A 25,472-nucleotide genomic window follows, 5' to 3' on the forward strand; every position below is an offset into this window, starting at 1 on the left:
GTGCAATTAGTTTTTATTTTTGTCTATATTTAGTACTTCATGCATGTGTCTAAAGATTCGATGTGACGGGGAATCTGAAAAATTTTGCAAAACTTTTTGGAAACTAAACAAGGCCCTACACCTGCTTGCACAGCTGGCTGTCACTCTCGCGAGGCCATGGCCCCCATGGGTAGCTGCTGCGCCTGCGCATGCTGCACAGTCGGGCTGCCCCGGCCAGAAGTTTTCGATCAAGGCCTTGTTTAGTTCCGAAAAATTTTAGGAAATCGACACTGTAGCACTTTCGTTTGTATTTGACAAATATTGTCCAATTATAGACTAACTAGGCTCAAAAGATTCGTCTCGTCAATTTCGACTAAACTGTGCAATTAGTTTTTATTTTTATCTATATTTAATACTTCATGCATGCGTCTAAAGATTCGATTTGACGGGGAATGTGAAAAATTTTGCAAAATTTTCTGGGAACTAAACAAGGCCCAATCATGGAGGGCATGCGCCGCGCAGTTGCGCGTAGCTGTCGGGAGACGCAGGAAGCACCGAAGCAGCAGCGGCTCGGCTGCCCCCGGTGGCCCGGGACCCGGCGCTGAGCGCTGCCTGCGTGCGTGCGTGCGCGCGCCGTGCGCGAGCGCAACAGGTCATATCTGTACCGCACTGCACGGGGCCGGGGGCTTAATTTGGTGCCCGTCGTGGGACCTTTCGCCGTTATGATGCTGCGACGTGGCCCGAACGGCAGAGATCATCATGGTTTGGAGACAGGGGACCTGTGTGTGGCCCCTGAAAAAGATCCCATGGCCTAGTTGTACACTTGCACTAGCCGACTCGTTCGTGTCCTGATCGCCCACGGGCCAATTGCTTTCGGTGCATGGGCCTTGTTTAGTTTATAAATATTTTTAAAATTTTCTCGTCACATCAAATCTTTATGAGCCAAAATTTCAAGCCAAACAAGGCTTCACCTGTTGATCAAGCGTTAGAGCAAGTTTAATAATACAGCCCACTTGATGACTGTAAGGTTCTTTACGGCCTTTTTTCAGCCCACCCATACAATAGTTAGCTATTCACTATTAATATATGACCCACTTATCTCTCTCATAAAGTTTTTTGGTTATTGTGTCTAAGCTGGCTGTAAGCTTACAGCCTGCTTCTCCTCTCTCTCCTCCCTTCTCTCCTCCACATCAGCATTTAGTCAGCTTACAGCTCACCATAATACTTGCTCTTACCGGCATCAGTACAAGATTTCGGGCGTTGAAATGGAAGGGAAGCTACTCTGACTGTTTGTTGGGCCGAACATGCTGTTGAACAGAAGAATTTGTACTAACTGTGCTGCTATCGTTTTTGAACAAAAGCAGAACTTCAAGACACACTGTCATCAAGTCAAGATGGCCGAGTTGGTCTAAGGCGCCAGTTTCAGGTACTGGTCCGAAAGGGCATGGGTTCGAATCCCATTCTTGACAATTTTTTTCACATTTGTTTGCTCATTTATTTTTTTTCCTTTCTTTGCTCAATGCATCGCTTTGGCATTATTTTTTTCGCCTTACATGCTGAAGGCATCGCAAGAACATTTTTTAATATAATAAAGCTTACTTTGTTTAATATATATCATTTACCTCTTTTTTTTTAGTTTTTGTCTCAGTGTTCTTACTTTGCATTTTTTGCTGAATGCATCGCTGAACCTTTTGAATATAGTGAAGGTTAATTTGTTAGTATATACCATTTACCTTTTTTTTAGTTTTTTTTGGTCTCGTACAGGTCACCTTAGTGTTCTTAATGCATGGTTGAACCTTTTTAATATAATAAAGCTATTTTGTTTAATATTAATATATATGCTTGGACTTGGTAGAAGTTGAAACGTTCCTCTCTTCCTGAAACTATACACAGCAGTCGACCATGGAGAGGTTTGCAGTTTTCTTTGGCCTGGTTTAGTTTTCAAAAAATATATATATTTAATCTGTCTAAATATTTGGTACGATGGATAATAAATTTTAACAAACGCAACCAAACGAGGCCGACGTCGTCGACGCACTCAAGGGTGATGGAGCGCGGGGGAGCTGCAGCGGGTGCAGCCGGTGCCGGCGACAAGTTCGCCCTGAGCACAGGGGCGCCGGAGGCGACTGCATCCGGAGCAACAGAAAGGCTGCCGCTGGTGGCTGGTGCTACTGCTGCGCATCAGCATCACCGACACTTCTGAGTACGTAAAACATTTATCTAAGCGGCCTTGGCCCAACATATACTTCGCCCTTCCTCCTCCCAAATGATTATCCGATTCTCGGCCTGACTCGTATATGCCGGACAGTTTCTAGCCCAGCCCATTACTATATACAGCTGCTAGTGAGAGTACCAAGGCGTTGGTACGGTACAGTTTCGATTAGAAAGGCTGGATGAGTAAAACTGCCTAGGATATGGTTTAAGCCAAGGATCTCAAAGGATATGTTTTAAGCCAAGGATCTCAAAGGAATCCAATAGAATGAGATCAAGATCAAACTTAACATGGGTTGGAAACATGCAACAAATGATTGAGACTGCCCAGCAGAAACTGTGCTCATTTCAGTTTAGACTTGGCCACGATATTATGCGGTCAGGGGATTTATCTGGTGGAGCTAGTTTGTGGTGAGGCTCCTACAGATGTACTCGGTTTGAAACCCGCTAATCTGAAGGGAGAAGGGGTATTCGCTAACGAAGACTCGACACTTTTAATGATTGACCGAGGGTGCGAAAACAATAATCATTTTGTCTGAAGCGAGTGGTTGAAATGTTTTCCGGGACCCATTGTTTGACAATGATTCTTTGTTTTCTAGTTAGAATCAGAAACCATTTCTCACTTCCAAATGGAACTTTAATATGAATTTTTAGTCATAATCTTTTGTGTACAGTACGTAAAGAGTTTTGTATAGTCCAATGTTATTGTAATTTGTTTAGACCATAATTCACCTCCTCTCTAGGCCATCTAGTTATTATTTTTACTATACTTGCAAGTGAACTGGATATCTTTTTTCTATAATTTCCTATTTTATTGTCCGTTTGACTTATAAACTGGCTGATTCGATGTTCTATAGTGAGATGAATTATTTTACACTCAAATTCTAAATTATAGATCATTTTGTCTAGTCTAGACATAGTGTATATCTTAGCTCTAGCAAAGTTACATATCTAGAAAAACTAAAATAACTTATAATTTAAGATGAAGGGAATAATATCTTGATTTCCGTACAATCTTGCCTTTGTCAGTGCACTATTAGTGTAAGATAAAATCATGCGAAATAAACTAGTCCTAACAATGTACTTTTTTGTCAATAACTTTGTTAGAGCATCTAAATAGATGGTCTGAAACTCTAGATTTTTATGAATACGTTTAAGGCTACTCTACAAACTTTACTCCGTAAACTCATCATAGAGCAGCTTCACACTTCAAACACGGAGCAGAGGAGTCGAGCTACGTTTATCCTGTTTATCCTATTGCTTGTGATGTACAGGAGTATAGGAGTACAAAACTGGCAAACAGCACATGAACACGGATCACAGCCTTCCATTTCCTGGAAAACCACAAGGCGTCCCCTGATGGGCTTATCCATAATTTACCCCCCCCCAAGAATGGAAGCTTGTTGCGGTTTTTTCTTTTCATGGAGTCCTCGTCAGAGTGGCGCATGCCCGCATCTCCCCGTTCGTCGCAGCTCGCACGAGCGAATCTAGGGCCAGACACGTGGCATCCACATCCATGTGCTCGGGGTCCGCTTGGGCTCTTTTTTTACGGCGGGACCCACCTTGACCCTAATCCAAATTAAAGAGAAGACCAAGGACTACTCACCAACAGTCATGCATATTAATGGATAATCTTAAATCTTAACCCCTTCACTAAAAATGGTAAAAAAGGAGTAAATTCTGTACAGGCGTGGGGCCCGCAGGTCAGGCAGAAATAACTGCGGTGCCATCTCCTGCGCTGAAGTAATAAAAGTTTTGGAGTTATAAAACCCTAGGGGTTCTTGCGTCAGTTTACATCTCCACCGTCGGCGTCTGGATCCAACGTTTCCTGCGCCGCGGAGGCTCGTGCTTATCACTCCGCCGTCTCCTTCCTCGGGCTCGCTCCCCCTCTGCTGATTACTGTGTGCTCTCTCTCCTCTCCCCATCCTCTTCTCCGAGCAGCTCGAAGCTTCCGGCGCCTGGAATGGCGGAATCGCTGCCCGATCAGTGTCCAATCTGAGCCTGGGCGTCCCCGAATCGTGCCTCCCCGTCCCGATCTTCCAGAATCCCGAAGAAATCGGTGTTGGAATGGAGGGCTCCGCACCGATCGGGCTGCTGCTGCTCGATTCGATGGTGCTTTGGCCTGGGGCGTCGGGAGAGCCGCATCTTCTGTGACTGAGCTGTTTTTCTCGTGCTGGTTCGCGCAGGCTTGGACCGTGCAGAGCGGCGTCTTACGCCGGGAGGAGGTAACTGGGGTGCGGCGTCTGTACGGGATTTCCATTGGGGGTTTCGGCGTGTTCATTGTCTCATTCTTTGTGGTTTCTGTTCCTAGGGTTTGTTGAATGATGAGCACCAGCGCCGTGGCTATGCGTGGGGAGATTGGCGGCGGGGGCGGCGAGGGAGGGGAGGAAGAGTTGGAGGACGAGCTCGAAGCGCTGCTCAGCTCCGGCGCCGGTGGCCAGCGGCGGCGACCAGCGGACGCGGGCGAGAGGGAGAGAGAGCGTGAGCTCAGCATGTTCCGGAGCGGCTCGGCGCCGCCGACCATAGAGGGTTCTCTGAACGCCATCAGCGGCCTGCTCCGCGGTGACGGGGAGGTGGCGGTGACGGCTGCCCCGATTCCTGTTGCTGAGGCGTTGAACGGGCATAGTGACCTGCTCTCGGAGGAGGAGCTCCGGGCCGATCCAGCCTACCTGTCTTACTACTACTCTCATGGAAATCTTAACCCGAGGCTGCCACCACCGGTGCTGTCCAAGGAGGATTGGCGGTCAACCCAGCGCCTGAAATCTGGGGTGGTTGGGGGGATTGGGGACAAGAGAAAGCCTATTCAGGAGGACGCCGGACAAGGGACGGCGACTGCAGTAGGGAGGTCTCTGTTCTCACTGCATCCTGGTTTTGAGCGGGAGGAGGAAGCCAGGAATGATGGGGGTGGTGCTGCAGAGTGGGTGGATGGTGGAGGGGATGGGCTCATTGGTTTATCACTCGGGCGGCAGCGTAGCTTTGCAGATATACTGCAGGTCTGATCTTATTTGCGTTGCAAAACTTGCTTCCTTTTTTATGTTGAATTTTAATTCAAAAGAAAGTTTCTAGTCTTAATAGCTTCTACTTGGTGCATTATTCTGGTAGCTACGCTGCTATTAGGTGTTAACTTGTTTTTTTAGTGGTCTTATCCCATTGAGGTTCAATTTTAGTTCCAGTTTTTTGATGTGCTGTTCTATTCAAACTATTTTCTAGATGGTTTGGGCTCCTATAAGTTTCTGGTACCTGTTAGTCACAATTTATATGGAGTAGTGTGGGTATTTTCTTACTTTTGGTTGAACTGGTAAGTCAACACAGTTCTGAAGAATCAACACACTTGACTCATTCAGTTTAATCTGGGTAACAGTAGCACTTATGGGTGTAGAAATTTCTCTGAGTCTGTGCAAGTTTTGAATGCCTCTGTCTTGTGTCAAAGTGCATGCTTTCAGTGTCATCTTGGGATTTCTTTAACAAGTTCCCTCATAAAGTTCAAGACAGGATACAGCGTATCTTCGATACTTGCGTGTCCATGTAATGTTGCTATTAGACAACTATTATCATTTTTTTTATCTTTCTGTTTAGAGTGTGCAAGCTTGAATTTATACAACAATGCGTGTTCTTACCATGTCTACTTTATTGTTTTGTGCTTCCATCTACCCGTGTCTTTCTACACCTTCTATCGTTCAGGCATCTTGTTTAGTTTAATATGCGTTGTTTCAGGACAATATTGGCCGCAGAACACCTAATTCAGAGCATCCTTCCCGCACGGCCAGTCGCAATTCTTTTCTTGACAATCAGGAGCCAGTGAATCCTGCTGAGAACCAATATTCTATACATAATGATATTTTGGATGTGCATCATCCTATTGGGAACGTGCAAAATGTCAGTGGCCTTCACAACCTTAACACATCCACATCTCAAACATTTGCATCTATTATGGGTTCATCTGTTTCCAGAAATGCTACGCCAGATCCTCATTATGTTGCAAGGGTTCCTAGCCCTGGCCTTCCACCAGTTGGTGTTAGGATCACTTCCAATGATAAGAAACTGAACTGCTCCCCATCACCATTCAACACCGTATCTTCAAAAGCAGTTGGGACTGATGATATTTTATCTGCATTGTCAAACATGAAGTTATCAAAAAGTGGTTCTCTGAACGATAATAACAACATCAGTCGATCGAACTTTCAGAGAGATATAAGTGATCAGCAGAAATTTTCACTTGACTCACAAGGAGCTCAAGTCCATAATAAGCAGCATTCTGTGATGTTAGAAACCGATGATGGATATTTGGGCATACCATCGATGTCGCAACCATCTAATTCTTCGTTTGCTGACGTTAATAACAGTGTTGCTGGTCTAGCAGAGTTTAGAAATACTACCAACACAAGGTTAGATGGACGTTCGGAAATGCAGAGATCTTCTAATTTGTCTGCTCGTTCGTATCAGAAGTCCCCATCTTCTTCTAATGAAAGCCCAGGTGGTTCTCCTGCTCAACATCACAGTTTTGACAGTATAAATTCAGCTTTTTTGAACTATGGGCTCAGTGGATACCCACTCAGCCCAGGATTGCCTTCTATGATGCCCCCTTTGTTTGAGAGTGCTGCTGCTGCATCTGCTATAGCTTCACTTGGTGCAGATTCAAGAAACCTTGGAAACCATAGTTTATCTTCATCTACTTTGAGCCTAACTGATGCGCATAACCTTGGTCGGGGTGGTAATCAAGCTCCCACTGGTCTTCAGTCTCCTCTTTCTGACCCCTTTTATGTCCAATACTTGAAGGCAACTCAGTATGCAGCACAGGGAGCTGGCAGCTACGGTGATCCCTCCTTGGAAAGAGGTTACATGGGTAACTCATATGCTAATTTAAATGCAGTTCAAAAAGCTTATATTGAAGCCTTGCTTCAGCAGCAGAAACAATTTGAAATGCCACTTCTTGGTAAATCAACCACTTCAAATCATGGGTATTATGGCAATTTGGCTTTTGGCATGGGCATGGCATACCCAGGAAGCCCATTGAACAGTCCTGTTGCTTCTCAATCTGGTCCTGGCAGTCCACTTAGGCTTGGTGAGCGAAATCTGAGGTTTCCATCTAACTTAAGAAACTTAGGTGGCTGGAACTCTGATCCAAGTGGCTACATGAATGAGAACTTCCCATCCTCGCTTTTGGATGAATTTAAAAGTAACAAAGCCAGAAGTTTTGAGCTTGCTGAGATCGCTGGGCATGTGGTTGAGTTTAGGTATGCCTTGTCACATTGTACCTCTTCGGAATACTAATATAAACATCTCAGATTTGTTCAATGGCTCACTAATATCCTGATGAGCATTGTCTTGTATCTATTCCCTCCACAAATCTACATGTTCAGTAATGGTGTGGACCTTCAACCTTGAACCCCCACCACACCACACACACACACAACACAATTATGCATCACTACTTCAAAGATGCTTTGGTCACTGATTTTTTTTTTCAAACTTTGTATAAGGATTAAGGTTGAGGACTAGTTTGGATGTGTAACATTTGCTGATCTGCATTGATTCTGCAGTGCTGACCAATACGGAAGCCGTTTCATACAGCAAAAACTTGAAACTGCCACAGTTGAAGAAAAGAACATGGTCTTTGAGGAGATCATGCCCCATGCACTATCATTGATGACTGATGTATTTGGAAATTATGTAGTACAGAAGGTATTCTTCTCCTACACTATCTGAAGCATCTCTCTGTTAGGATGGGAATACCTCATTGTTTCACCAGTTCTCCAAGCATGTTTCAATGTTGATGAAGTATTTCATGACTTACATGTCTTATTTTCCTAGTTTTTTGAGCATGGGAGTGCAGAACAACGGAGGGAGTTGGCTGATAAACTACTTGGACATGTATTAGCTCTCAGTCTTCAGATGTATGGATGCCGAGTTATCCAAAAGGTACTAAATGATTATCGTCTGTACATGCTAGCCACTGGATTTAATCATGCAAAGAGTTCTTTCTTGCGGGGCCTCTCTCTCTGACCTTTTTCCTTTTAAAACACACACTTTGGTTACCTAACCCAATCTATATGCACATCACTGAAGGCAATAGAGGTGGTTGATCTGGACCAAAAAACAAAGATGGTTACTGAGCTTGATGGTCATATCATGAAATGTGTACGTGATCAAAATGGAAATCATGTTATCCAGAAATGTATTGAATGTGTCCCAGAAGATTCTATCCAGTTTATAATATCAACATTCTATGGTCATGTTGTTCCATTATCAACCCACCCATATGGCTGCAGAGTCATACAGGTATACCTTTAGTTTTGCACATACATGCAAGTGTTCTATTCCTATTGTTAATGAGATTCACAGTTTTCTTTTCTCTATACAGAGAGTACTTGAGCACTGTGCTGATCCAAAAACACAGCAAATAGTTATGGATGAGATATTGCAATCTGTATGCATGTTGGCACAGGATCAATATGGAAATTATGTTGTCCAGGTTCAATGCTGCTTTCCAATTTTTTGAACTAGCACTTTTATTTCCAAACAAGAATAGCTATAGATATTTCTACCTTGGGTTCTTGTATTGCAGTAAATATTTACAATATCTGTGGCATACAACCATAATTATGTATGTGTTGTTTTGTTTCTGTTTTGAGATCCTATTTGAAAAGTTAGTTCTTGACAAGGCTTGCATCAGCGTTTCAATTGGCAACCTGCACTTAGCACTGTAGGGGAGGTCTTGGTCTTGTTTTTTTTTTTTGGTTAACTTTTTTTAAGACAATGTAAACCAGGGCCAGAATAACAAAGCTTCACAAGTTTAACGTGGCCCAAAGGAAAAGATTGTAATAACTATAGAGACATAAACATTAGAGTAAAAACAATCAGTGTTCTTGATCCACATAAGTAGCCAAGTAGATGGAGCAGAAACTTCAAGCAGGTTCAATCCTTCAGCAGACGCACATCTGCCTAAAATCATTCTCTTCCAATTGTGTTTATTAGGGTAACTTTGTCACAGATGCATGTTCCTTTGGAAATAAAGATGCCAAAACTCTAGAGGGATCTGCTCTTCGAATGCCTTACTGAAGGAAAACAATTGCCTAATAGATTCTTTCTGTTAATTAGTCCTGAGTTACTCTTGTATTTGAAACCAGTTGATGGTAAAGTTGGCATGTATTGTGTCAATTTTCAGCTAAGAACTGAAGAGAATTATGTTGACACGTTTCTATATCTTTTATAAATTGAAAAGCTTTGAGAGATGCAGCTGAAGTGACTTTTCAGCTAATCTTTTCTGGAGTTATTTCAATATAATTCATACAAAACCATTCTTCACTGTCGTAAAATTAGGCATTAACACTTGAATGTGCTGACCATCTTGGCTAGCGTTTATGGTGTTAACCAGCTATGCTTGGCTAGTATTTTGAAGCATGCTTTTGGTGAAGCATGTAAGTAACCGTTTTTACATCAACATAACATCAAGTGGATATCTCCAGGATGTATTCTCTTCTCCTGAAACCTGCTAAGGATTGGTAATGTTAATGGCATCATGTTATTGTGGAAAAAAGGTGTTTTTTCCTTAGAAAATGATACTACTCTACCTGGTTGTCTCATACAAATGGCATCTCACTAACTGGGTCGGATACATTTTGTGGTTGAAAGGGTCTTGTAAATTGTATCTACAAAAGCTAAAACGTCTTATAATTTGAAATGGAGGGAGTATTTATGATCTCTCCAGGCAAACTGACACTAATCCAAGAATATCTGCTATCACATGGCTACTTTTACTCGATTTGTTGCTGTTAGATCAAAAGTTCTGTTAGAAAAACCTCCTGTCGATGTTACCAGCAATCAGTTACCATACTGAGATTCCATTCTCATGCAGCATGTTTTAGAGCACGGGAAGCCTCATGAAAGATCCATCATTATTGAGAAATTAGCTGGACAGATCATTCAGATGAGCCAACAGAAATTTGCCTCGAACGTGGTTGAGAAGTGTCTAACATTTGGGGGAGCTACAGAGCGAGAAGTTCTCATAAGTGAAATGCTTGGGACCACTGATGAGAATGAGCCTCTGCAGGTGATTTTTTTTTGTCTTATTGCTTAATATGATTATGACTTGGAGTTTAATAATTCTAAAATAGCAAGTTTTACCGGTGTGAAAAAAAAATTAGCGTAGTTCTTAAAACTGCTTGTGCGGTTGTGCCACCTTCTGCATACTCTGATGACTGGTGTGATTAGCATAGTAATTGGCACGTGGTCCCAGACATAATAATTTTGTTCACATCATAAAGTTGTGAATAAAATATATTGAGCTGATCACAAGGGGATTTTCAATCCTTTTTAGATGGCATATGAAACCCAACAGGTTTTATGTATTTAAAGTTTTTTTTGAACTTTGAAGTAGTAATCTCAAGAACTGCGGGAAAAGATATGATATTTTGGATTCTAGTTTGTCAGTTTTGCATGGCTCCATGCTAATAAAGTAATAATCTAGCAAACGCTGCATAAACAAGTTCTATAGTTAGGTTGTTACAAAATAATCTTGCAATTTTTTGTCGGGTTACATATCATGTTTGCTAAAAATGTCAGCTTATTTGCTTGCTTCTGAAAAAGAAGAACTCAACACAGACTAATCCTTCTTTCTCGACCTATTACAGGCCATGATGAAGGATCAGTTTGGTAACTATGTTGTACAGAAAGTACTCGAGACTTGTGATGACCAGCAACGTGAGTTGATCCTGTCACGGGTAAAGGTTCACTTAAATGCTCTGAAGAAATATACATATGGGAAGCACATAGTTGCTCGTGTAGAAAAACTTGTTGCCGCTGGTGGTAAGTTTCCCCATCCAACTTCATTCATTGAAAAAAATTGCTGTTTATTTCTTTGATTAATTGGTATTCTTTTGTAATATCTAACGATTCTAACTTGATTATCCTTGCAATCTGAATCCAGAGAGGAGGATTGCACTTCAACCGCAAAATCCTTCTTAATGGCGTAAAGATGACTATGTACAGCTAACCATGGCTAGACAGATCTACCTTCTGCCTTCTGCTTTGGGCTGCTACAAGCCAAGTTTAAAAATAAACATGTTGTACTACGAAGTCTGTACATTTTGTAGTTTGAGCTTATAGTCATGCAAAGATGAGGCTCAGACAGTTTTAATTTTACCAGATGTCAGCTGCGGAGAATAGGCGTTCTGTATAAGTTGTAGGTGTAAAGAGAGGAAAGTCTATATTTTGTGACGAGACTGTACAAATCTGCGATCCTGCGAGAGTTAGCATCTGCTTAGGATTAAATTTTATTGCCCACCTTGTTATCACTAATGGATGTTTGTAATACTGAATAACTGATGTAAGGGTTCCAGCTTCTGAAGCTAGATGCGTGTTTTGAATGGATCTTTGTCAGATCCTTCGTGTTCTGGGATCCGACTGCCTTTTTCGCGACCTTGGCTTTTAGTTCAACCAAAAACTAAAAAGTTTTCAAGATTTCTGGTCACATCAAATATTACGGTATATGCATGAAGCATTAAATATAGACAAAAATAAAAATTAATTACACAGTTTACCTGTAAATGAAGCATTAAATATAGACGAAAATAAAAATTAATTACACAGTTTACTTATAAATCGTAAGATGAATCTTTTAACCTTGGTTAGTCTATGATTAGATAATATTTGCTATAAACAAACGAAAGTGCTACAGTAGTAAAATCCGAAATGTTTTCACATCTAAACAAGACCCTCATTAAGGGGATCTTTAGTTAAAAATGTAAAATGCCAACTATGTGGTGTTTAGTTCCAAAAAATGTAAAATGTAAATGCTAAAACTTTTAGGGTTACGTTTGTTGATTTTTTTTGGGCCTTGTTTATTTCCACCCAAAAACATAAAATTTTCAAGATTCCTCGTCACATTGAATCTTTAGACGTATGCATTGAGTATTAAATATAGACGAAAATAAAAACTAATTGCACAGTTTGGTCGAAATACGAGACGAATCTTTTGAGCCTAGTTAATCCATGATTAGACAATAATTATCACAAACAAATGAAAGTACTACAGTGTCACGAAAGTTTTTCTTGCAGGAACTAAACACAGCCTTGGTCTTTTGAGATCAAAATCCAAAATGGAGAATTATTACTTTTTTATCAAAAATCCAAAATGGTTTTTTTTAGCCGGGCCAAAATTTAAAATAGAGAATAATTACTTTTGTGGCTAAAATTTTGTATGGTGTTTAATTTTATTTTGTAAAATACTAAATCAAAACCTAAAATTTTTTAAAACAAGGGGAACTAAACACCCGAGGAAGTGGGTTCTGACTCCTGAGAAGCAACATGCCAAATATTGTTTTACAGTCGTTCGTTTCATGACATGTCAGAGTTTTGTTTAAGCGTTGAGCTCGTACTTTTCCATCCTTAATAAGGCGTTGTTTAGTTCACCCTAAAAACCAAAAAGTTTTCAAGATTCTCCGTCATATCGAATCTTGCGGCACATGCATGAAACATTAAATTTAGACGAAATCAAAAACTAATTGCACAGTTTACCTATAAATCACGAGACGAATCTTTTAATACTAATTAGTCTATAATTGGATAATATTTACCATAAACAAACGAAAGAGCTACAGTAGCGAAATCCAAAACGATTTTGCATCTAAACAAGGCCTAAATCATAAATGGGTCGTATTGAAATATGAGGCCGTTGTAAAACTCGTGGCCGTATTTTGATTGATTTACAACAAACGGATTTATTATTGAGTCTGTTTACAATTAGTAGTGTTTTTCTCTAACAATAAATTAGCCATCAGTAATTTTAGCAATGACTTGATTCAGCATTGAAACAATTTGTTGCGCCCACTGAAACGATCGTCGGTTAGAGATCTTATTCTTTTTTCCTTTTCTATCTACTGTATTCATTATTCAGGAAGGCACTGGCGTTCATGGCCATGCCAAACCGTTTTCGTGTTTCAGCATTCCAAGTCTCCAACCCTATACCCGTCCGCAGATGCGAGTTGCGTCTACGGCACCACTGCGCCATGTGAAGGTTGGCAACAACGCTCATTTTCGGACAGTTCCGAGCCATCCTTTCTCTGCTGACACAGCAAACCAGAACCCGGGACAGGCGAACCTGGGAGTTCGGCTGCCAGTTTTCACGGCTGTGGGGTGTGGTTATCACTATGCCATAGCATTTTTTTTTTGGGTACAATCTAATTTATGCCTAGCCGATGCAGCAGCCACAACGAGAAAAATACCAGCCTAACAGACCGGGTAGAAATGAACCATCGCCATCACGGTTCAGGGTTCACGCAGGATTTTTTTTTTTTTTGCGCGTACTATCCGCAGGGAAAGAATATATGGAGCATCTAATCTAAAGTACTTTCTATCATAACATGGCAGACTTTTGTCTAATTTATTATAAAAAAATACTACTGAATAATAAATTGATTTGGCTGATAAGACCAAACGAACAAGACTAGGTAAGAGTTTAATATGACATCGTGTCTCTCACATCAGCTACATACGAGTAGTTCGCACGACGGCTGCGTAGGATGATCCGCACTGATTTTTTTTTTCCCTCACGCAGTAATGAGGGACGCCGGCTGGTCGACCTGCCGAGGCCAAAACCAAACCCAAACACTCCTCTCCGCTGCACACTCGACTGGCCGTCACGGCACTGCGAAGCGTCAAAACTCCCTTCGCCGCTTCGCGGTCCTTCACTCTTTGTTTAGATGTAATTTTTTTTTGCAAAATAGTACTTTATTTATATTTGATAAATATTATTTAATTATGAAATAATTAGACTCAAAAGATTCATATCATATGTTATAAATAAATTATAGAATTCATTATTTTTTAGTTTATATTTAATACTCTATATATACCATAAGATTTAATATAATTTGAAATCTAATTCGTTTTGTAAAATTTTTTAGAACAACAACAAGGCCCAACCGCCCAAGAGAAACACCATGCACTCTCCGTTGGACTCGCTCCGCACCCACGCCTACCTGTGAGCACCTGAGCCCACGGATCGCCGTGACAACGTCAGAAAACCAGAAGAAGCCTGCGCCCGCCCGCGGCTAGCCTACCCCACCCGCCCCGGGGCCGGGGGAATATGTTATGTTATCCCCTCGCGGCGGCCGGCCCCACGACCCCACGGCGCGCTCCGCCCTGCCCTCATCCTCGTCAACCCGCCACACGGACATGGAAGACGACGACGACGCCGGCGCCGGCGCCGGCGCGTGCGGCCGCGTGCTCGAGTGGGAGCACGGCCTGCCCACGGAGGAGGAGCTGACGCCGCTCTCGCACCCGCTCGTCCCTCCGGCGCTCGCCGCCGCGTTCCGGATCGACGTCAGGGGCACCGGCACCGCCTTCCCCTCCTCCCCCGCCTTCGACTGCCCCGTCGTCTTCGCGCACAACTCCCCCACCTCTCACCTGTCCTTCCGCTGCGAGGACGAGGACGAGGACGAGGACGATGAGGGGGAGGGGGAGAGGGAGGAGGAGGGGGAGGACGCCACCTCCGGAATCGGCGGCTCGTGCGGAGGCGGGAGGGCCGGGAAGAAGGCGCGGATGGTGTGGACGCCGGAGCTGCACCACCGGTTCGTCGAGGCGGTGGCGCACCTCGGCGACAAGGGTGCCGTACCCAAGGCCATCGTGCGCCTCATGAACGTCGAGGGCCTCACCCGCGAGAACGTCGCCAGCCACCTCCAGAAGTACCGCATCTACCTCAAGCGCACGCGCAGCCCCGGAAAGCCGCAGCAGCCTCCTCCGGCCTTCCCGCCGGAGTACGGCTCCCACTTCAGGACCCAACAGCTCTCTGACACCTCCAGCCGGAGCGATTACAGCGCGTTCTCCACTTCTGCCGCCACAGCGAGAAGCTCGAACGCGACAAAGCAGTAAGCTCTATGGTTTTCAATTTTGAATGCATACCGTACCCAAAAAAAAAGAGAGTAAACCATTCGAAAAATATTTGAATTCATTTCGAAATGTGAAATGATATTCTCGTCGTCCAAACTAACCTGTTCTGAGACATTCAATTCAAGTACACAGTTTTTTTTTTGGGAGAAACATTCAAGTACACAGGTGCAGAACCTCACTTTCTTCTCAACTTTATCAAGCCGTGGGCCGTGGCCCATGTATGTTTGTTCCAAGTTCCATTGCACGCTTACATTCGGGTCTCTATTTGATTTGCATTGGCTGTTCGGAGATAAAAGTAGTATCCTTTTCCTTTGCCGCCTTGATCGTTTGGCTGATAAGCCATAGCACAAAGTATTGTTGAAAAACATTGCTGAATGGTTGACTTGTTTTGATTACTTTGTAGATTTTTTTTTGGCAATTTATGGGTAGTTTGGCACTCTAAAGCTAACACATATGTCAGCACTCTATATTGGGTTATTTGAAAGCTATCTTTTATGTTTGGCATAGATGACCCATCATTGTCAAATCAAAAGTTTATCAGTCAGATAGGAGAAATTACTAGTACCAGTTTTCAGTAAGTCTCGTGGTGGTCAGATAGTGGAGGCAACTTTGTGCCCGCGCTGCAAACTTGCCTCAGAGAGTTTAGTTATTTCAGTTCTTTTGGAACTTGTGTTGCCTTAATATAAGATACTGAGACTTTGTTTATGTGATGCTGATGTGTTGGGTACTTGTGTGTGTGTGTGTATCGGTGGTACCAGGGTAAGGCTAGTCTCAATGCATAGTTTTATAGTTTATAGCACAGTTAACAAGACTATAAACTAGGTAACCGAGCCATTTGAGTTTTAGGGGGATGAAACTCCTCTCTCATCTTATGAAACTCCTTCATTTAATGACCCTGCCAAGTCAGCAATTTTGCTTATGTGGCACTCTATTTAATGTGCATGACACTCTCATGAAATATGCATTGAGACCCCAAAAAATTGGCCTCGCAACAGGAAAGGGCAGGATCTGGTTTCTCAAGGAAGTGTTCAATTTTCCAACTTCCTGTATTTTTCAGAATTTTGGATTTCTTCCTTCTGCAGTTTTGGGTTTCAGTTACAAACTAGAGCACTCGTGTGTGGGAAGGGTTTCCATCATTAGAGATGCTTTGCTGTGATGGTTTCGTAGTATTAAAAAGCATAGTAGGCCGTGGATTTCTGATATTAGTGTTTGCACTACTGGCAACGAGCCTACATGAACCCTTTTAGTTCAGCAATGCGGCAATGCCCACTTTCTTTTGAAAGGGGTGTGTAGCAATGCCTCTCACATTCTTGGAGCTAGACAAGGCATAGCGGCTACCAGCTACTCTTACAATTTTCCACTAATGCCGGCATTTCTTTTTTGAAACTAACATATATGGTGACTGATTTTCTTTGCCTTGATTTTATGGCAACTGCTTAGCTCCAGGCTGTGGGATGAAAACGGGCCAGACAAGCGTAACACATTCTGAGAAAGAGCTCATGGAAACTAGCACGCCGTGTTCACTTAGCCTGTAAGATGTTTCTCAGGGAAGAGGTATTGTCCAAAGTGAAGCGAGTGAAGTACAGCAAATAAATGAGTAAATGACGATGTTGCCGAAATCATTGGAACATCGAGCGGTAGACATATATGACTGAAAGACCGGTAGTACAGCAATGCCTACTAAAGTTTTGTGAGATTTTCTATAGCTTTTGTTATCTGAATGTAAAAGTTAATTTGTGTGACTCAAGTATTGTAAATTCTCCATCACGTCTTACACTATGAGACTAGTGTGCAGTTATCCTAATGCAACACCATAATGCTAGTATTTTTCTTATTAAGCTGCTGACAAATTCCCTTATTCCTTATGTCATAGTTGGATTTGGCAAACTCGAGAAGTTTCAGTGTCTGCAATATTGTGACCATGTACAGCCTCCAAAGTTGAAAACCATTACGCCATGGTTCCACCAAGGAGTGCATCTCTAGTAGACTTGATCATGGACCACTTGACCTAACCAACCTATATATATATATCCGTAAAAATTCTGATCCCCTTTTCGTTTTGTCTTATGTTGATGTTTATACTGATTTATTATGTGAGAAAAATATTGTTCGTTCACTAAAAAGTACAATTAAAGTATTGTGGGCACGGCCGAAACACTTGACCTGACAATTTTTTTCCGTCTGACTCGATCTCGACCCGGCCCCAACATTTAATTAGGTAACTCCAGGGGCAAATCTCGGCAGTGTCACCATTCTGGCTTCTCATTCGGCATTGGTTTCTTACTAGCAAGAAGTCCTTTTTTTCCGCTATAAAACCAATGCCGAATGAGAATCTCAAGTTGGGGCCATCCCAAGTTCATGTTTGACCATGTAACTATAAAACCAAAAATATTTGACAATCGTAATATTAATGCTGAAAAGATTTAGTCATAATCTAGCTGGTTTCAGACGTGGTTTTATATTTTCTGAAAATATAAAAACCAGTCTATTCTGTAAAATCATAAATAAAAAAATTAAACTAGTACTAAATGTTTCTAAATATATAATGTCTATTGGTGCTAGATTTGGAGTTATTTAGGTGGTTGATCCTACTGTTTCATTCATTATAGTCATGTCGTTATTTATTTAAATCATCGTTTTATGTTATATTAAACCTATAGATCAATCAAGAGAATCCATACTCAAAATAGAGTACCAAACATGTTTAACTTAAATTTACCATATTTATCTAGTAATGATACTTTGGTGATCAAATATTTCTGAATTTAAAGTTGCATGGCCAAAAGCACATCCAGAAAATAGTTTGGATGGCCAAAAGGATACCTCTCCTCCCTTTTATTAAGGCATTGTTGATCCAAGGACTAACAATTAATTGACTAATTTTTAGTCCCTGACGATTCAAACATGCAGACTAATTGTTAGTCTTGTCAATTAGCCCACATATGGGAGCTAATAGGATTAGTTGTTTGTTCTAGTGCATCTAAATAGGACCTAAGGGAGGGACGATAAACAGAAATTTCAGTATTACCTGAGACCTGTGGGCTGTGGCTGATATTTCAGGTATCCATTTTTTTGGACTTTCCTTTGTCTTTCCAAATAATTCTCTGGTACGATCTGAATTTTGAGTAATCCTGAACGCCCGCTTTATGTTTGCAGTTGAAATACGTGTATGTTCCACGAAAGAAAACATTCCAAACTACTCGCAGCACACAGTCAACTGCGGATTGCCGTCCGAGGAGGCCTCGTCTAGTCGTCTCCACGGGCAGACGGCGAAGGCGTACGTGGCCGGCAGCCGGTGGCCCGTGCTCCGTGCTTCCGTTGTGGTCATGTGCAGACGGTGTTTTTCTCTTCGACTAATCAGCGAACGAGTGGAACACGGCAAAACCAGTTTTTAGGGCTTGTTTAGTTCGCAAAAATTTTTAAGATTCTCCGTCACATCAAATCTTTAGTCCGTATATATGGAGCATTAAATATATATGAAAATAAAAACTAATTACACAATTTACCTGTAATTTGTGAGATGATTTTTTTTTAAATCTAGTTACTCCTTGATTGGATAATATTTGTCTAATAAAAACGAAAATACTACAATAGCCAAAACTAAAATTTTGCTAAGTAAACACGGCCTTAGCCTCCGTGTGCGGTCTCGCACGGCTGGTTCCAACGCCTCTTCCGCGGCGAAGCGTGCCTGGCACCGTGCTCGGTTTCGCTACGCTCGCCGCTCGGGGAGGCGGCGGCGAAGGGCTGCTGAGCTGAGCTGCACCACGTGAGCTTCCCCTCATTCTCTTGAGTGAGTCCCCCGTGACGTCTACTCGTCGAGGGTTCAATGGGAGCGGGGCGCCGCCGTCTGCGGATGACGATGGGGCGCTGCTAGGGCTAGTCCACCTTGGCCAAATCCTGCCCCCGCGCGGCGACAGAGCGTACGTTTCGTCAGCCGGCGCTGTGGGCTGTGGCAAACTTGCAATCGTAATCCTTGAGCCCCTGGTATCACGGGAAAGCTAGATCGACCCCTGGCATAATCTAAGGTCTCCAAAACACAGCTAGTCATCAGCTAGGCATGTTGAATTCTGAATGAAATAGTGTAGGTGAACGTCAGAAACCAGCTGTCTAGCATGACATTACAAGCAAAAAATGAGTCGGAAGCCTCTGAGTTCATCGGATCTAGCCGACTAGCACTCATCTGACCTGAAGCCCTAAAATGGACATGTGAGTGTGAAGCGATTGAATCCATGGCCACAAGCATGTGCAGCTTATTATTATCGCGAGACTTTTAGTTCACGTAAGCGCAAATTACCCGGATCTGGCTGCCTGCCTGGCATTATTCAGTCGAACTGCATGCGTGGGTGTAGTCTGAGATCATGGGATTTAGCTCAATGCGTAAGGAAGGAAATGGACGGAAGATAATCTAATGTTTAAAGATCAAGAGGTCGTCAGTAACGTTTATCATATTTAGCCAATCATTGTTGTAAGGTTGGAATGGCTCAACCACTCTTTGACTAAAGCAATTGCAAAGGCAGTTGACAGGCCAAGTAGCTGCACATAGATTTCCTTTTAAGTCTGATCTCCAGAGTTCCAATCATAGTCAAAATTTAAAGATACTTGGATTGTGAAGTGAGAAGTGTCATTATCTGAGATCGATGGTTGATGAGTTGACTTGGCCGGTGTTGTAAACAAAGAAACAGTAAATACATTCAAAAATCTGCAGCTATTGTAACATTTTTTTTTGGCGAGGACATAAGGATGGGTGTTGCTGCAGCGTGAGGAAACAAGGAGATGATTCAGAAATCAGAAGACGTCCAAAGCATTAGAGATGATTCAGAAATCAGAAGACGTCCAAATTAAGCAATAATAGATTAATAGACTTCTCGTAATTATTAAAGTGTGCAATTCCCCTTTATATGATAATCAACAGTTGAGCTTAAAACTCTCTAAGGATTGGCTGTACGTTGTTGCTAAGGTCGGATTTTCCCTTAAAATCAAGAATTACCAAATAACTTGCCCTATTTCACCAAAAATAAAAAACAATCTACAGCTACTTTGACATAATAAATCTGCCACATTTTTGTCAACTGCCTCGTGGCACCGACGCGTGGAGCTTCATTATCATGTGGTCTTGAGGTTGCATACTTTTTAGACTAGTTGTTAACATAGGTTTATGTTTGCTGTACTTGATTTACGAATACATTTTAATACTCCACCGAAAATCGGTGCCGACTAGGTCCGTCCTTTAGTTAGATCCTCCGATTGAAACAACAATAAAGAAGAAGATCAGTACTACTGCTTCCCTGGGCAAACAGAAAAAAAAAAAGCTAAGGAAAAAGAAAAAAAAGGTCAGCACTTAACAAATCATGTAGGCAGAGCATAATGATTGGCGGGTTCGGGTGTGTGCGTGAGTTGTATGCGCATATTTGCATCTGCGCGTTTCTTCCGAGTCGCCTCCTGTTCCTGTGTCCTCCTCTCCTCATCTCATATATACTAGTCGTCTGCATGCCCCCATGCCCATCCATTCTGGCCGTCAACTGCATGCACAGCCCGACCAAGAACACAACAACAAATGCGGCCAGCGCCGAGTGCGTCTTGCCGATCCCAGGCAGTAATATAATACGAAGAGATAACGATGGTTGACTGAAATTAAACCCCCAGCTGCACGATGCGTGCTTAGAGATAAGCCTTCGCCCTTCGCACGCACACAGGATTAGCGACTGCTCGTCACTGATGTTAGGGTTTAAAAAATTATGTCCTTGCTGTAGCCTGAGCCCGACCTACCTACTAACTACTGGTAGGCTGTTGCTGCTTTGACCAGCAAAATTAGCTTTTGTTTCTGAGGCATGGTTTGCGCAAATGCGCAATAGAGTAATCAAAGTGTTGTAATCTAGCTTCGAGCCATGTGAATTACGCCATTCGGCCTCTCTGAGTAGGACGGCAGCAGGGGGCATTTCTTTTCTTTTCTTTTTTTTTTTTGCTTGTAGGTTCTTCTTTCGAGATGCCTTTAGAAATAATGCTTCTTTATGCTCGCCTAATCAGTGAGCTAGCAAATTGTTTATGGCCTAATGCAACTACTAATCTGCGGTGATTTGTATAAGCATGTGAACGTAAAGTGTTGGGCGTGATGCCATTAGGAGCAATGGAAGAGTGTGTAACTGAATTCAGTTAGTTACAAAACGGGATTTGAAAGCCACGGTTTTCTTACTTCGGTATAGTACGTACACCTTCGTAGGCCAGTCCCAATTACTACTTGGCAACCATCCATAAAACTCATAGTATTAATTCGGTTGCCATGTATACCGTTCTTTTGTCTTATAAATCATATTTTTTCTGACACTTAGCAGAGTTTTTTTCTCATAATAAATCGGCGAATAATACTTTTAGCCATAATTTTTTAGACAAGCAAACATGCTAGTTTTATGGATGGCTGCCAAGTAATCATGAGATGATTGAACAACCAACTCATATGTTGAGTTATCTTAAGTTGTATTATAGTAATTCAGTTATCCACAACTTGTACAATCAACAAAGGTAAGCTTGTAAATTGCATAGAAACACTAAGTCGTACTTCCACGGTCCCCAAATAAATCAATTTTAGAGTTATCTTAAATCAAATGTTTTTTAAGTTTGACCTAATTTATAGAAAAAAGTTCAAAGATTGGTGACACTAATCATACTAGTATCATTAGATACACACCGTGTAATATATTTTCATAATGTGTACATTTTTAGTCATAAATATCGTTGCCCTTTTTCTAAATTTGCTCGATTTTTAAAAGGTTTAACTTAAGACAAATATAGAAATTAATTTATCCTCATAGTTCTATAGTTCTAAATTTTTCATCATGAGACGGTTGCTTCATAAAACAACTGCCTCTTTCTCTCTCCTTCCGCTCGCTCCTTCATGTGATTAAAAATTTTGCGTGCTATTGCATGAGATGACTTTTGAAGCTATTGATATGTAGCAATGTACCTACTCGAAGAAAGAGAACACGGTGAAAATCTTTTCTCATTGGAAACACGGAGTTGGCTCTCATCCATCAACATACCAAGAAACTCCCACTTTAATTAGCATTGGAGCGGCCTCATCAGTTCTACGCTCATCTTTCCCCTTCTTACCGGATCTACTGCTAGCTCCCGCACACTCCTCCACTCCCAGCCCACAACACTCACATGTCAATCCTCGCATTGTCGTCTACAACACACGCTCCCAATTTTTTCCTTGAATATTTTCCCTCACACACAACCTTCATGGAAGGGACACAAGTGTCACCTATGAGGGTTGAATTGGCATTTCCTACCATTTAAATGAATTGACAACAAAATCACCCAGAACTTTGTTTTTTTAGAGCCATCCAGAATTTTGTTGGGAAGTCAGGAAATCAAAGGACGGGTTACAAACTTAGACCGGATGAATTTCAAAGAATCAATATATACTATTACACAATCCTTACTTTCTCGTGACATTTATGTATTACACCGGACTCTGTCACCAGCGTGAGACCGACGGGAGAGTGGGGAGCGAGGCCCCAATTGTCGGCGTCAAGCCGCTGACAGCCACCCCAACGCGCAAACCAATCAACGATTTCGTTTCAACTATTGCTGCTGCTGCTACTACCGTACAGTCGTGTGTTTGTCTCCTTCCTTCCTAACCCGTTGAACGCACCACCATTCTAGCTTCTACTTCTACTACTCCCGGCCCAAAAAAATCAACTCTTCAAATCAAACCTTTGACAAACGCACGCAGGCGAAGAAGAGGAACAAGAAGAAAAAAAAAACGCCCAACCGCCACGTCCGATCCGATCGAGCGAGAGCAAGAAGGCGTTGAACGGTTCAATTCATTAACCGAGACGGACGGAGCCTCGCCGGCGCTCCTCGTACCAGCAGATGCAGCTGAGCGCGACGAGCACCTCCACGATGGCCGCCTCGGCTTTCTCCTTGTCCGCCCACCGCAGCGTCTGCAGCGCGTACACGCGCGGCGCGCCGTCGAACCGGCGCGTCCGGTCCATGTTCCGCTCCGCCTGCCACTGCACCGTGTCGCGCGCCATGGGGCCCAGCCACGCCATGATGCGGTCCACGCCGTCTTTCCACCCGCGCGCCAGGGCCTCGTCCAGCGGGCCCGGGTCGCGCCACCACTCCCGGAGCTTGGACCGCACCGCCGCGCGGAGCTTCGCGGGGAGCATCTCGTACATCTCGGCGCGCTCCGCCGCGGCCTCCTCCTGACGGCCCTCGGCCTCCATCCGCAGCAGCTCCTCCGCGGACACGATCACGTTCGCGTACTGCTGGTCCAGCCCGGCCCCGCCGACGCTGCGGGACGGCGCGTCCAGGAGCTTGCGCCAGTTGGTGGGGGACGACTTGTGCTGGCCCGGCGGGGGACGCCCGATGATCGGGCACGAGTTGCTCGTCATCGGCGGGTGCACGCGCGACGGGCCGTCCCGACGCGTGATCGGCCCGGACGACGCCTTCGCCTTCCCCGATCGCGGGTGCAGCAGCTTCGACAGCCGGGTCTGGACGCTGTCCGTGGTGGCCGACGGCAGCGGCGGCGGGAGACCTGGCACGAATGACCCGAAGATGGAGCAGATGCGGACGAACACCGCGCAGGCGGCGCGCGCCATGAGCCCCACGGCCTTCTTGTAGCTCTGGTTCCACAGGGACTCCTCCTTGAGACGCTTCACCTTGAGCTGCTGCGTCTTGAGCTCCTGCCGGAGCGACTCCGCGCCGGGTGAATCCCCGGCCATCTGCTGCTGCTGCTGCTGGGCCGCCGCCGCCGCCGCCGCCGCCTGCTGTGGATGCTGTGGGATCGGGCCGCTGAGGCGGCTCCATCCCCGGACGCTCAACTTCCGCTCGGCGGACTCCAGCTCGTCGAGCGCCTCCATCTCGGAGCAGAGCCTGGCCGTGGCGGCGACGAGGCGCTCCATCTTCTTGGCCTTCACCTTGAGGCCCTTAGCCACAAGCGGGTCGAGGCGCGCGTCGGGGGCGCCGGCCTTGAGGCAGGCGTACACGCCGCCGAAGTCGATGCCGCAGCGCAGGCCGAGGCGCGCGACGGCGGCCGCCGCGGCGTCCAGCGACACGACCAGCTCGGCGCAGGCCAGCCTGAGGAGGAACACCTGGTCGGTGGAGTTGAGGTACGCCACGCCCGGCGAGCGCATGGCGTCGGAGCGCAGCCTGGAGACCTCCTGGTCCGACAATGAGCGGTGCAGCGACAGCAGCTTGGACATGGCCGCCGCCGCCTCGAACGCCAGGATCCCCAGCGACGCCTGCGGCCCCGCCGGCAGCCGAAGGTCGACGGGCAGCCATGGCTTCTTCTGCACAACCATGGGTGAACTTTATCGAGATCTCTCAGCTCACTTTTCTCGCTCCGATCCTGCAACGCTCTCCTCGATCAATGGCGTGTTATTATACCACCGGACATGAAGAAGAGATTCCGGCCGGTAGAGCTTCAACAGGGCTGTCGGCGGCCGAGGCCTCGCTGGTGCTGTTGGCTGGTACTCCACGATCCCCTCCACGCGGTTTTGCGCCCGGTACAGGTCTGGTTGGGTTGGTAATTCGGTATGGGTGACGGACGGCCGGAGCCTCTTATATATCGGGGGGTCGGCGCTGGTGGTGCTAGCTCTTTCGCGCTGGGGCAGAGAGGAGGGAAAGGCGCCCGCGAACTTATTGCCGCTGCCCCTGCGGAGAATAGATAACAGGAAAGACGGAGAAGGAGACAGAGGTGGCGATGCCGCGATGGCGACGGCTATGTGTGTGTGTGTGTGTGTGTGTGTGTAAGTAGGCAAGCACGAGGAGGAAGACACGGTCGCCCCGTGGGAATGCCTGGCCTCAATGGTAGGCGCGCGCTTACCAGAAGACGGAGCGTTGGTTGAAGCGTTTGATTGGGGGAGCGCCGGATTTGTTTATTTCCGGGACCGGGTGGGGTGGGGGTTCGCGAGCCAAGCTCGTGTGTTATTTTAAGAGAAATCGGTTTGTCATGGCTCAGTCCGAGGTTACGGACAAAGTAAGTTGCTTGCTTAACCCACTGGATTTGAGGGTTTCTACCACTACAAAACAATGCTCTGTGTGCGACCAAAACTTGATTCTGATTGGAGTACAAGACCAGGATTCAGGAGGGCCGATTCCAGCGGAATTTTTCTCTTCATTTCATTTTACAGGCTTTTTTGCGATATTACTACTGTTTCTTTTAGTTTTCTTTAGACCAAACGCATGTCGGTCCTGCTTTACTGAAACTATGGCCTTGTTTAGTTCACCCTGAAAACCAAAAAGTTTTCAAGATTCCTCGTCATATCGAATCTTGTGGCACATACATGAAACATTAAATATAGACGAAAATAAAAACTAATTACACAGTTTAGCTGTAAATCACGAGACGAATCTTTTGATTAATCCATGATCGAATAATATTTGTCACAAAC

At 44.3% G+C, this 25,472-nt stretch overlaps 3 protein-coding genes and 1 non-coding gene across 5 annotated transcripts; 3 read left to right on the forward strand and 1 right to left on the reverse strand.

The window, feature by feature from the left end:
- Positions 1,368-1,448, forward strand: TRNAL-CAG. The gene has a single exon. It is a non-coding gene; the product is annotated as a tRNA-Leu (tRNA).
- LOC8058896 (pumilio homolog 2) lies at positions 3,991-11,590 on the forward strand. Its single transcript, XM_002456578.2, has 10 exons — positions 3,991-4,415; positions 4,502-5,183; positions 5,905-7,424; positions 7,731-7,872; positions 8,002-8,109; positions 8,257-8,469; positions 8,552-8,662; positions 10,046-10,240; positions 10,821-10,995; positions 11,117-11,590. The coding sequence occupies exons 2-10, from the start codon at positions 4,512-4,514 to the stop codon at positions 11,152-11,154; spliced, it is 3,174 nt and encodes a 1,057-aa protein (XP_002456623.1). The 5' UTR covers positions 3,991-4,415; positions 4,502-4,511; the 3' UTR covers positions 11,155-11,590.
- Positions 14,182-16,916, forward strand: LOC110433282 (transcription factor PCL1-like). 2 transcript variants are annotated; one of them, XM_021455078.1, is made up of 2 exons: positions 14,182-15,056; positions 16,519-16,916. In XM_021455078.1, the coding sequence occupies exons 1-2, from the start codon at positions 14,281-14,283 to the stop codon at positions 16,565-16,567; spliced, it is 825 nt and encodes a 274-aa protein (XP_021310753.1). In that variant the 5' UTR covers positions 14,182-14,280; the 3' UTR covers positions 16,568-16,916. The 2 variants fall into 2 exon arrangements, with proteins under 2 accessions (XP_021310753.1, XP_021310754.1); XM_021455079.1 differs by having other exon boundaries at positions 16,525-16,916.
- Positions 22,456-24,959, reverse strand: LOC8060083. Its single transcript, XM_002458707.2, has one exon. It carries the CDS (start codon positions 24,378-24,380, stop codon positions 22,905-22,907), a length of 1,476 nt encoding a protein of 491 aa, XP_002458752.1. The 5' UTR covers positions 24,381-24,959; the 3' UTR covers positions 22,456-22,904.

The sequence above is a fragment of the Sorghum bicolor genome, chromosome 3 (assembly GCF_000003195.3).
Source record: "Sorghum bicolor cultivar BTx623 chromosome 3, Sorghum_bicolor_NCBIv3, whole genome shotgun sequence".
In the NCBI taxonomy this organism is placed as follows: Eukaryota; Viridiplantae; Streptophyta; class Magnoliopsida; order Poales; family Poaceae; genus Sorghum; species Sorghum bicolor.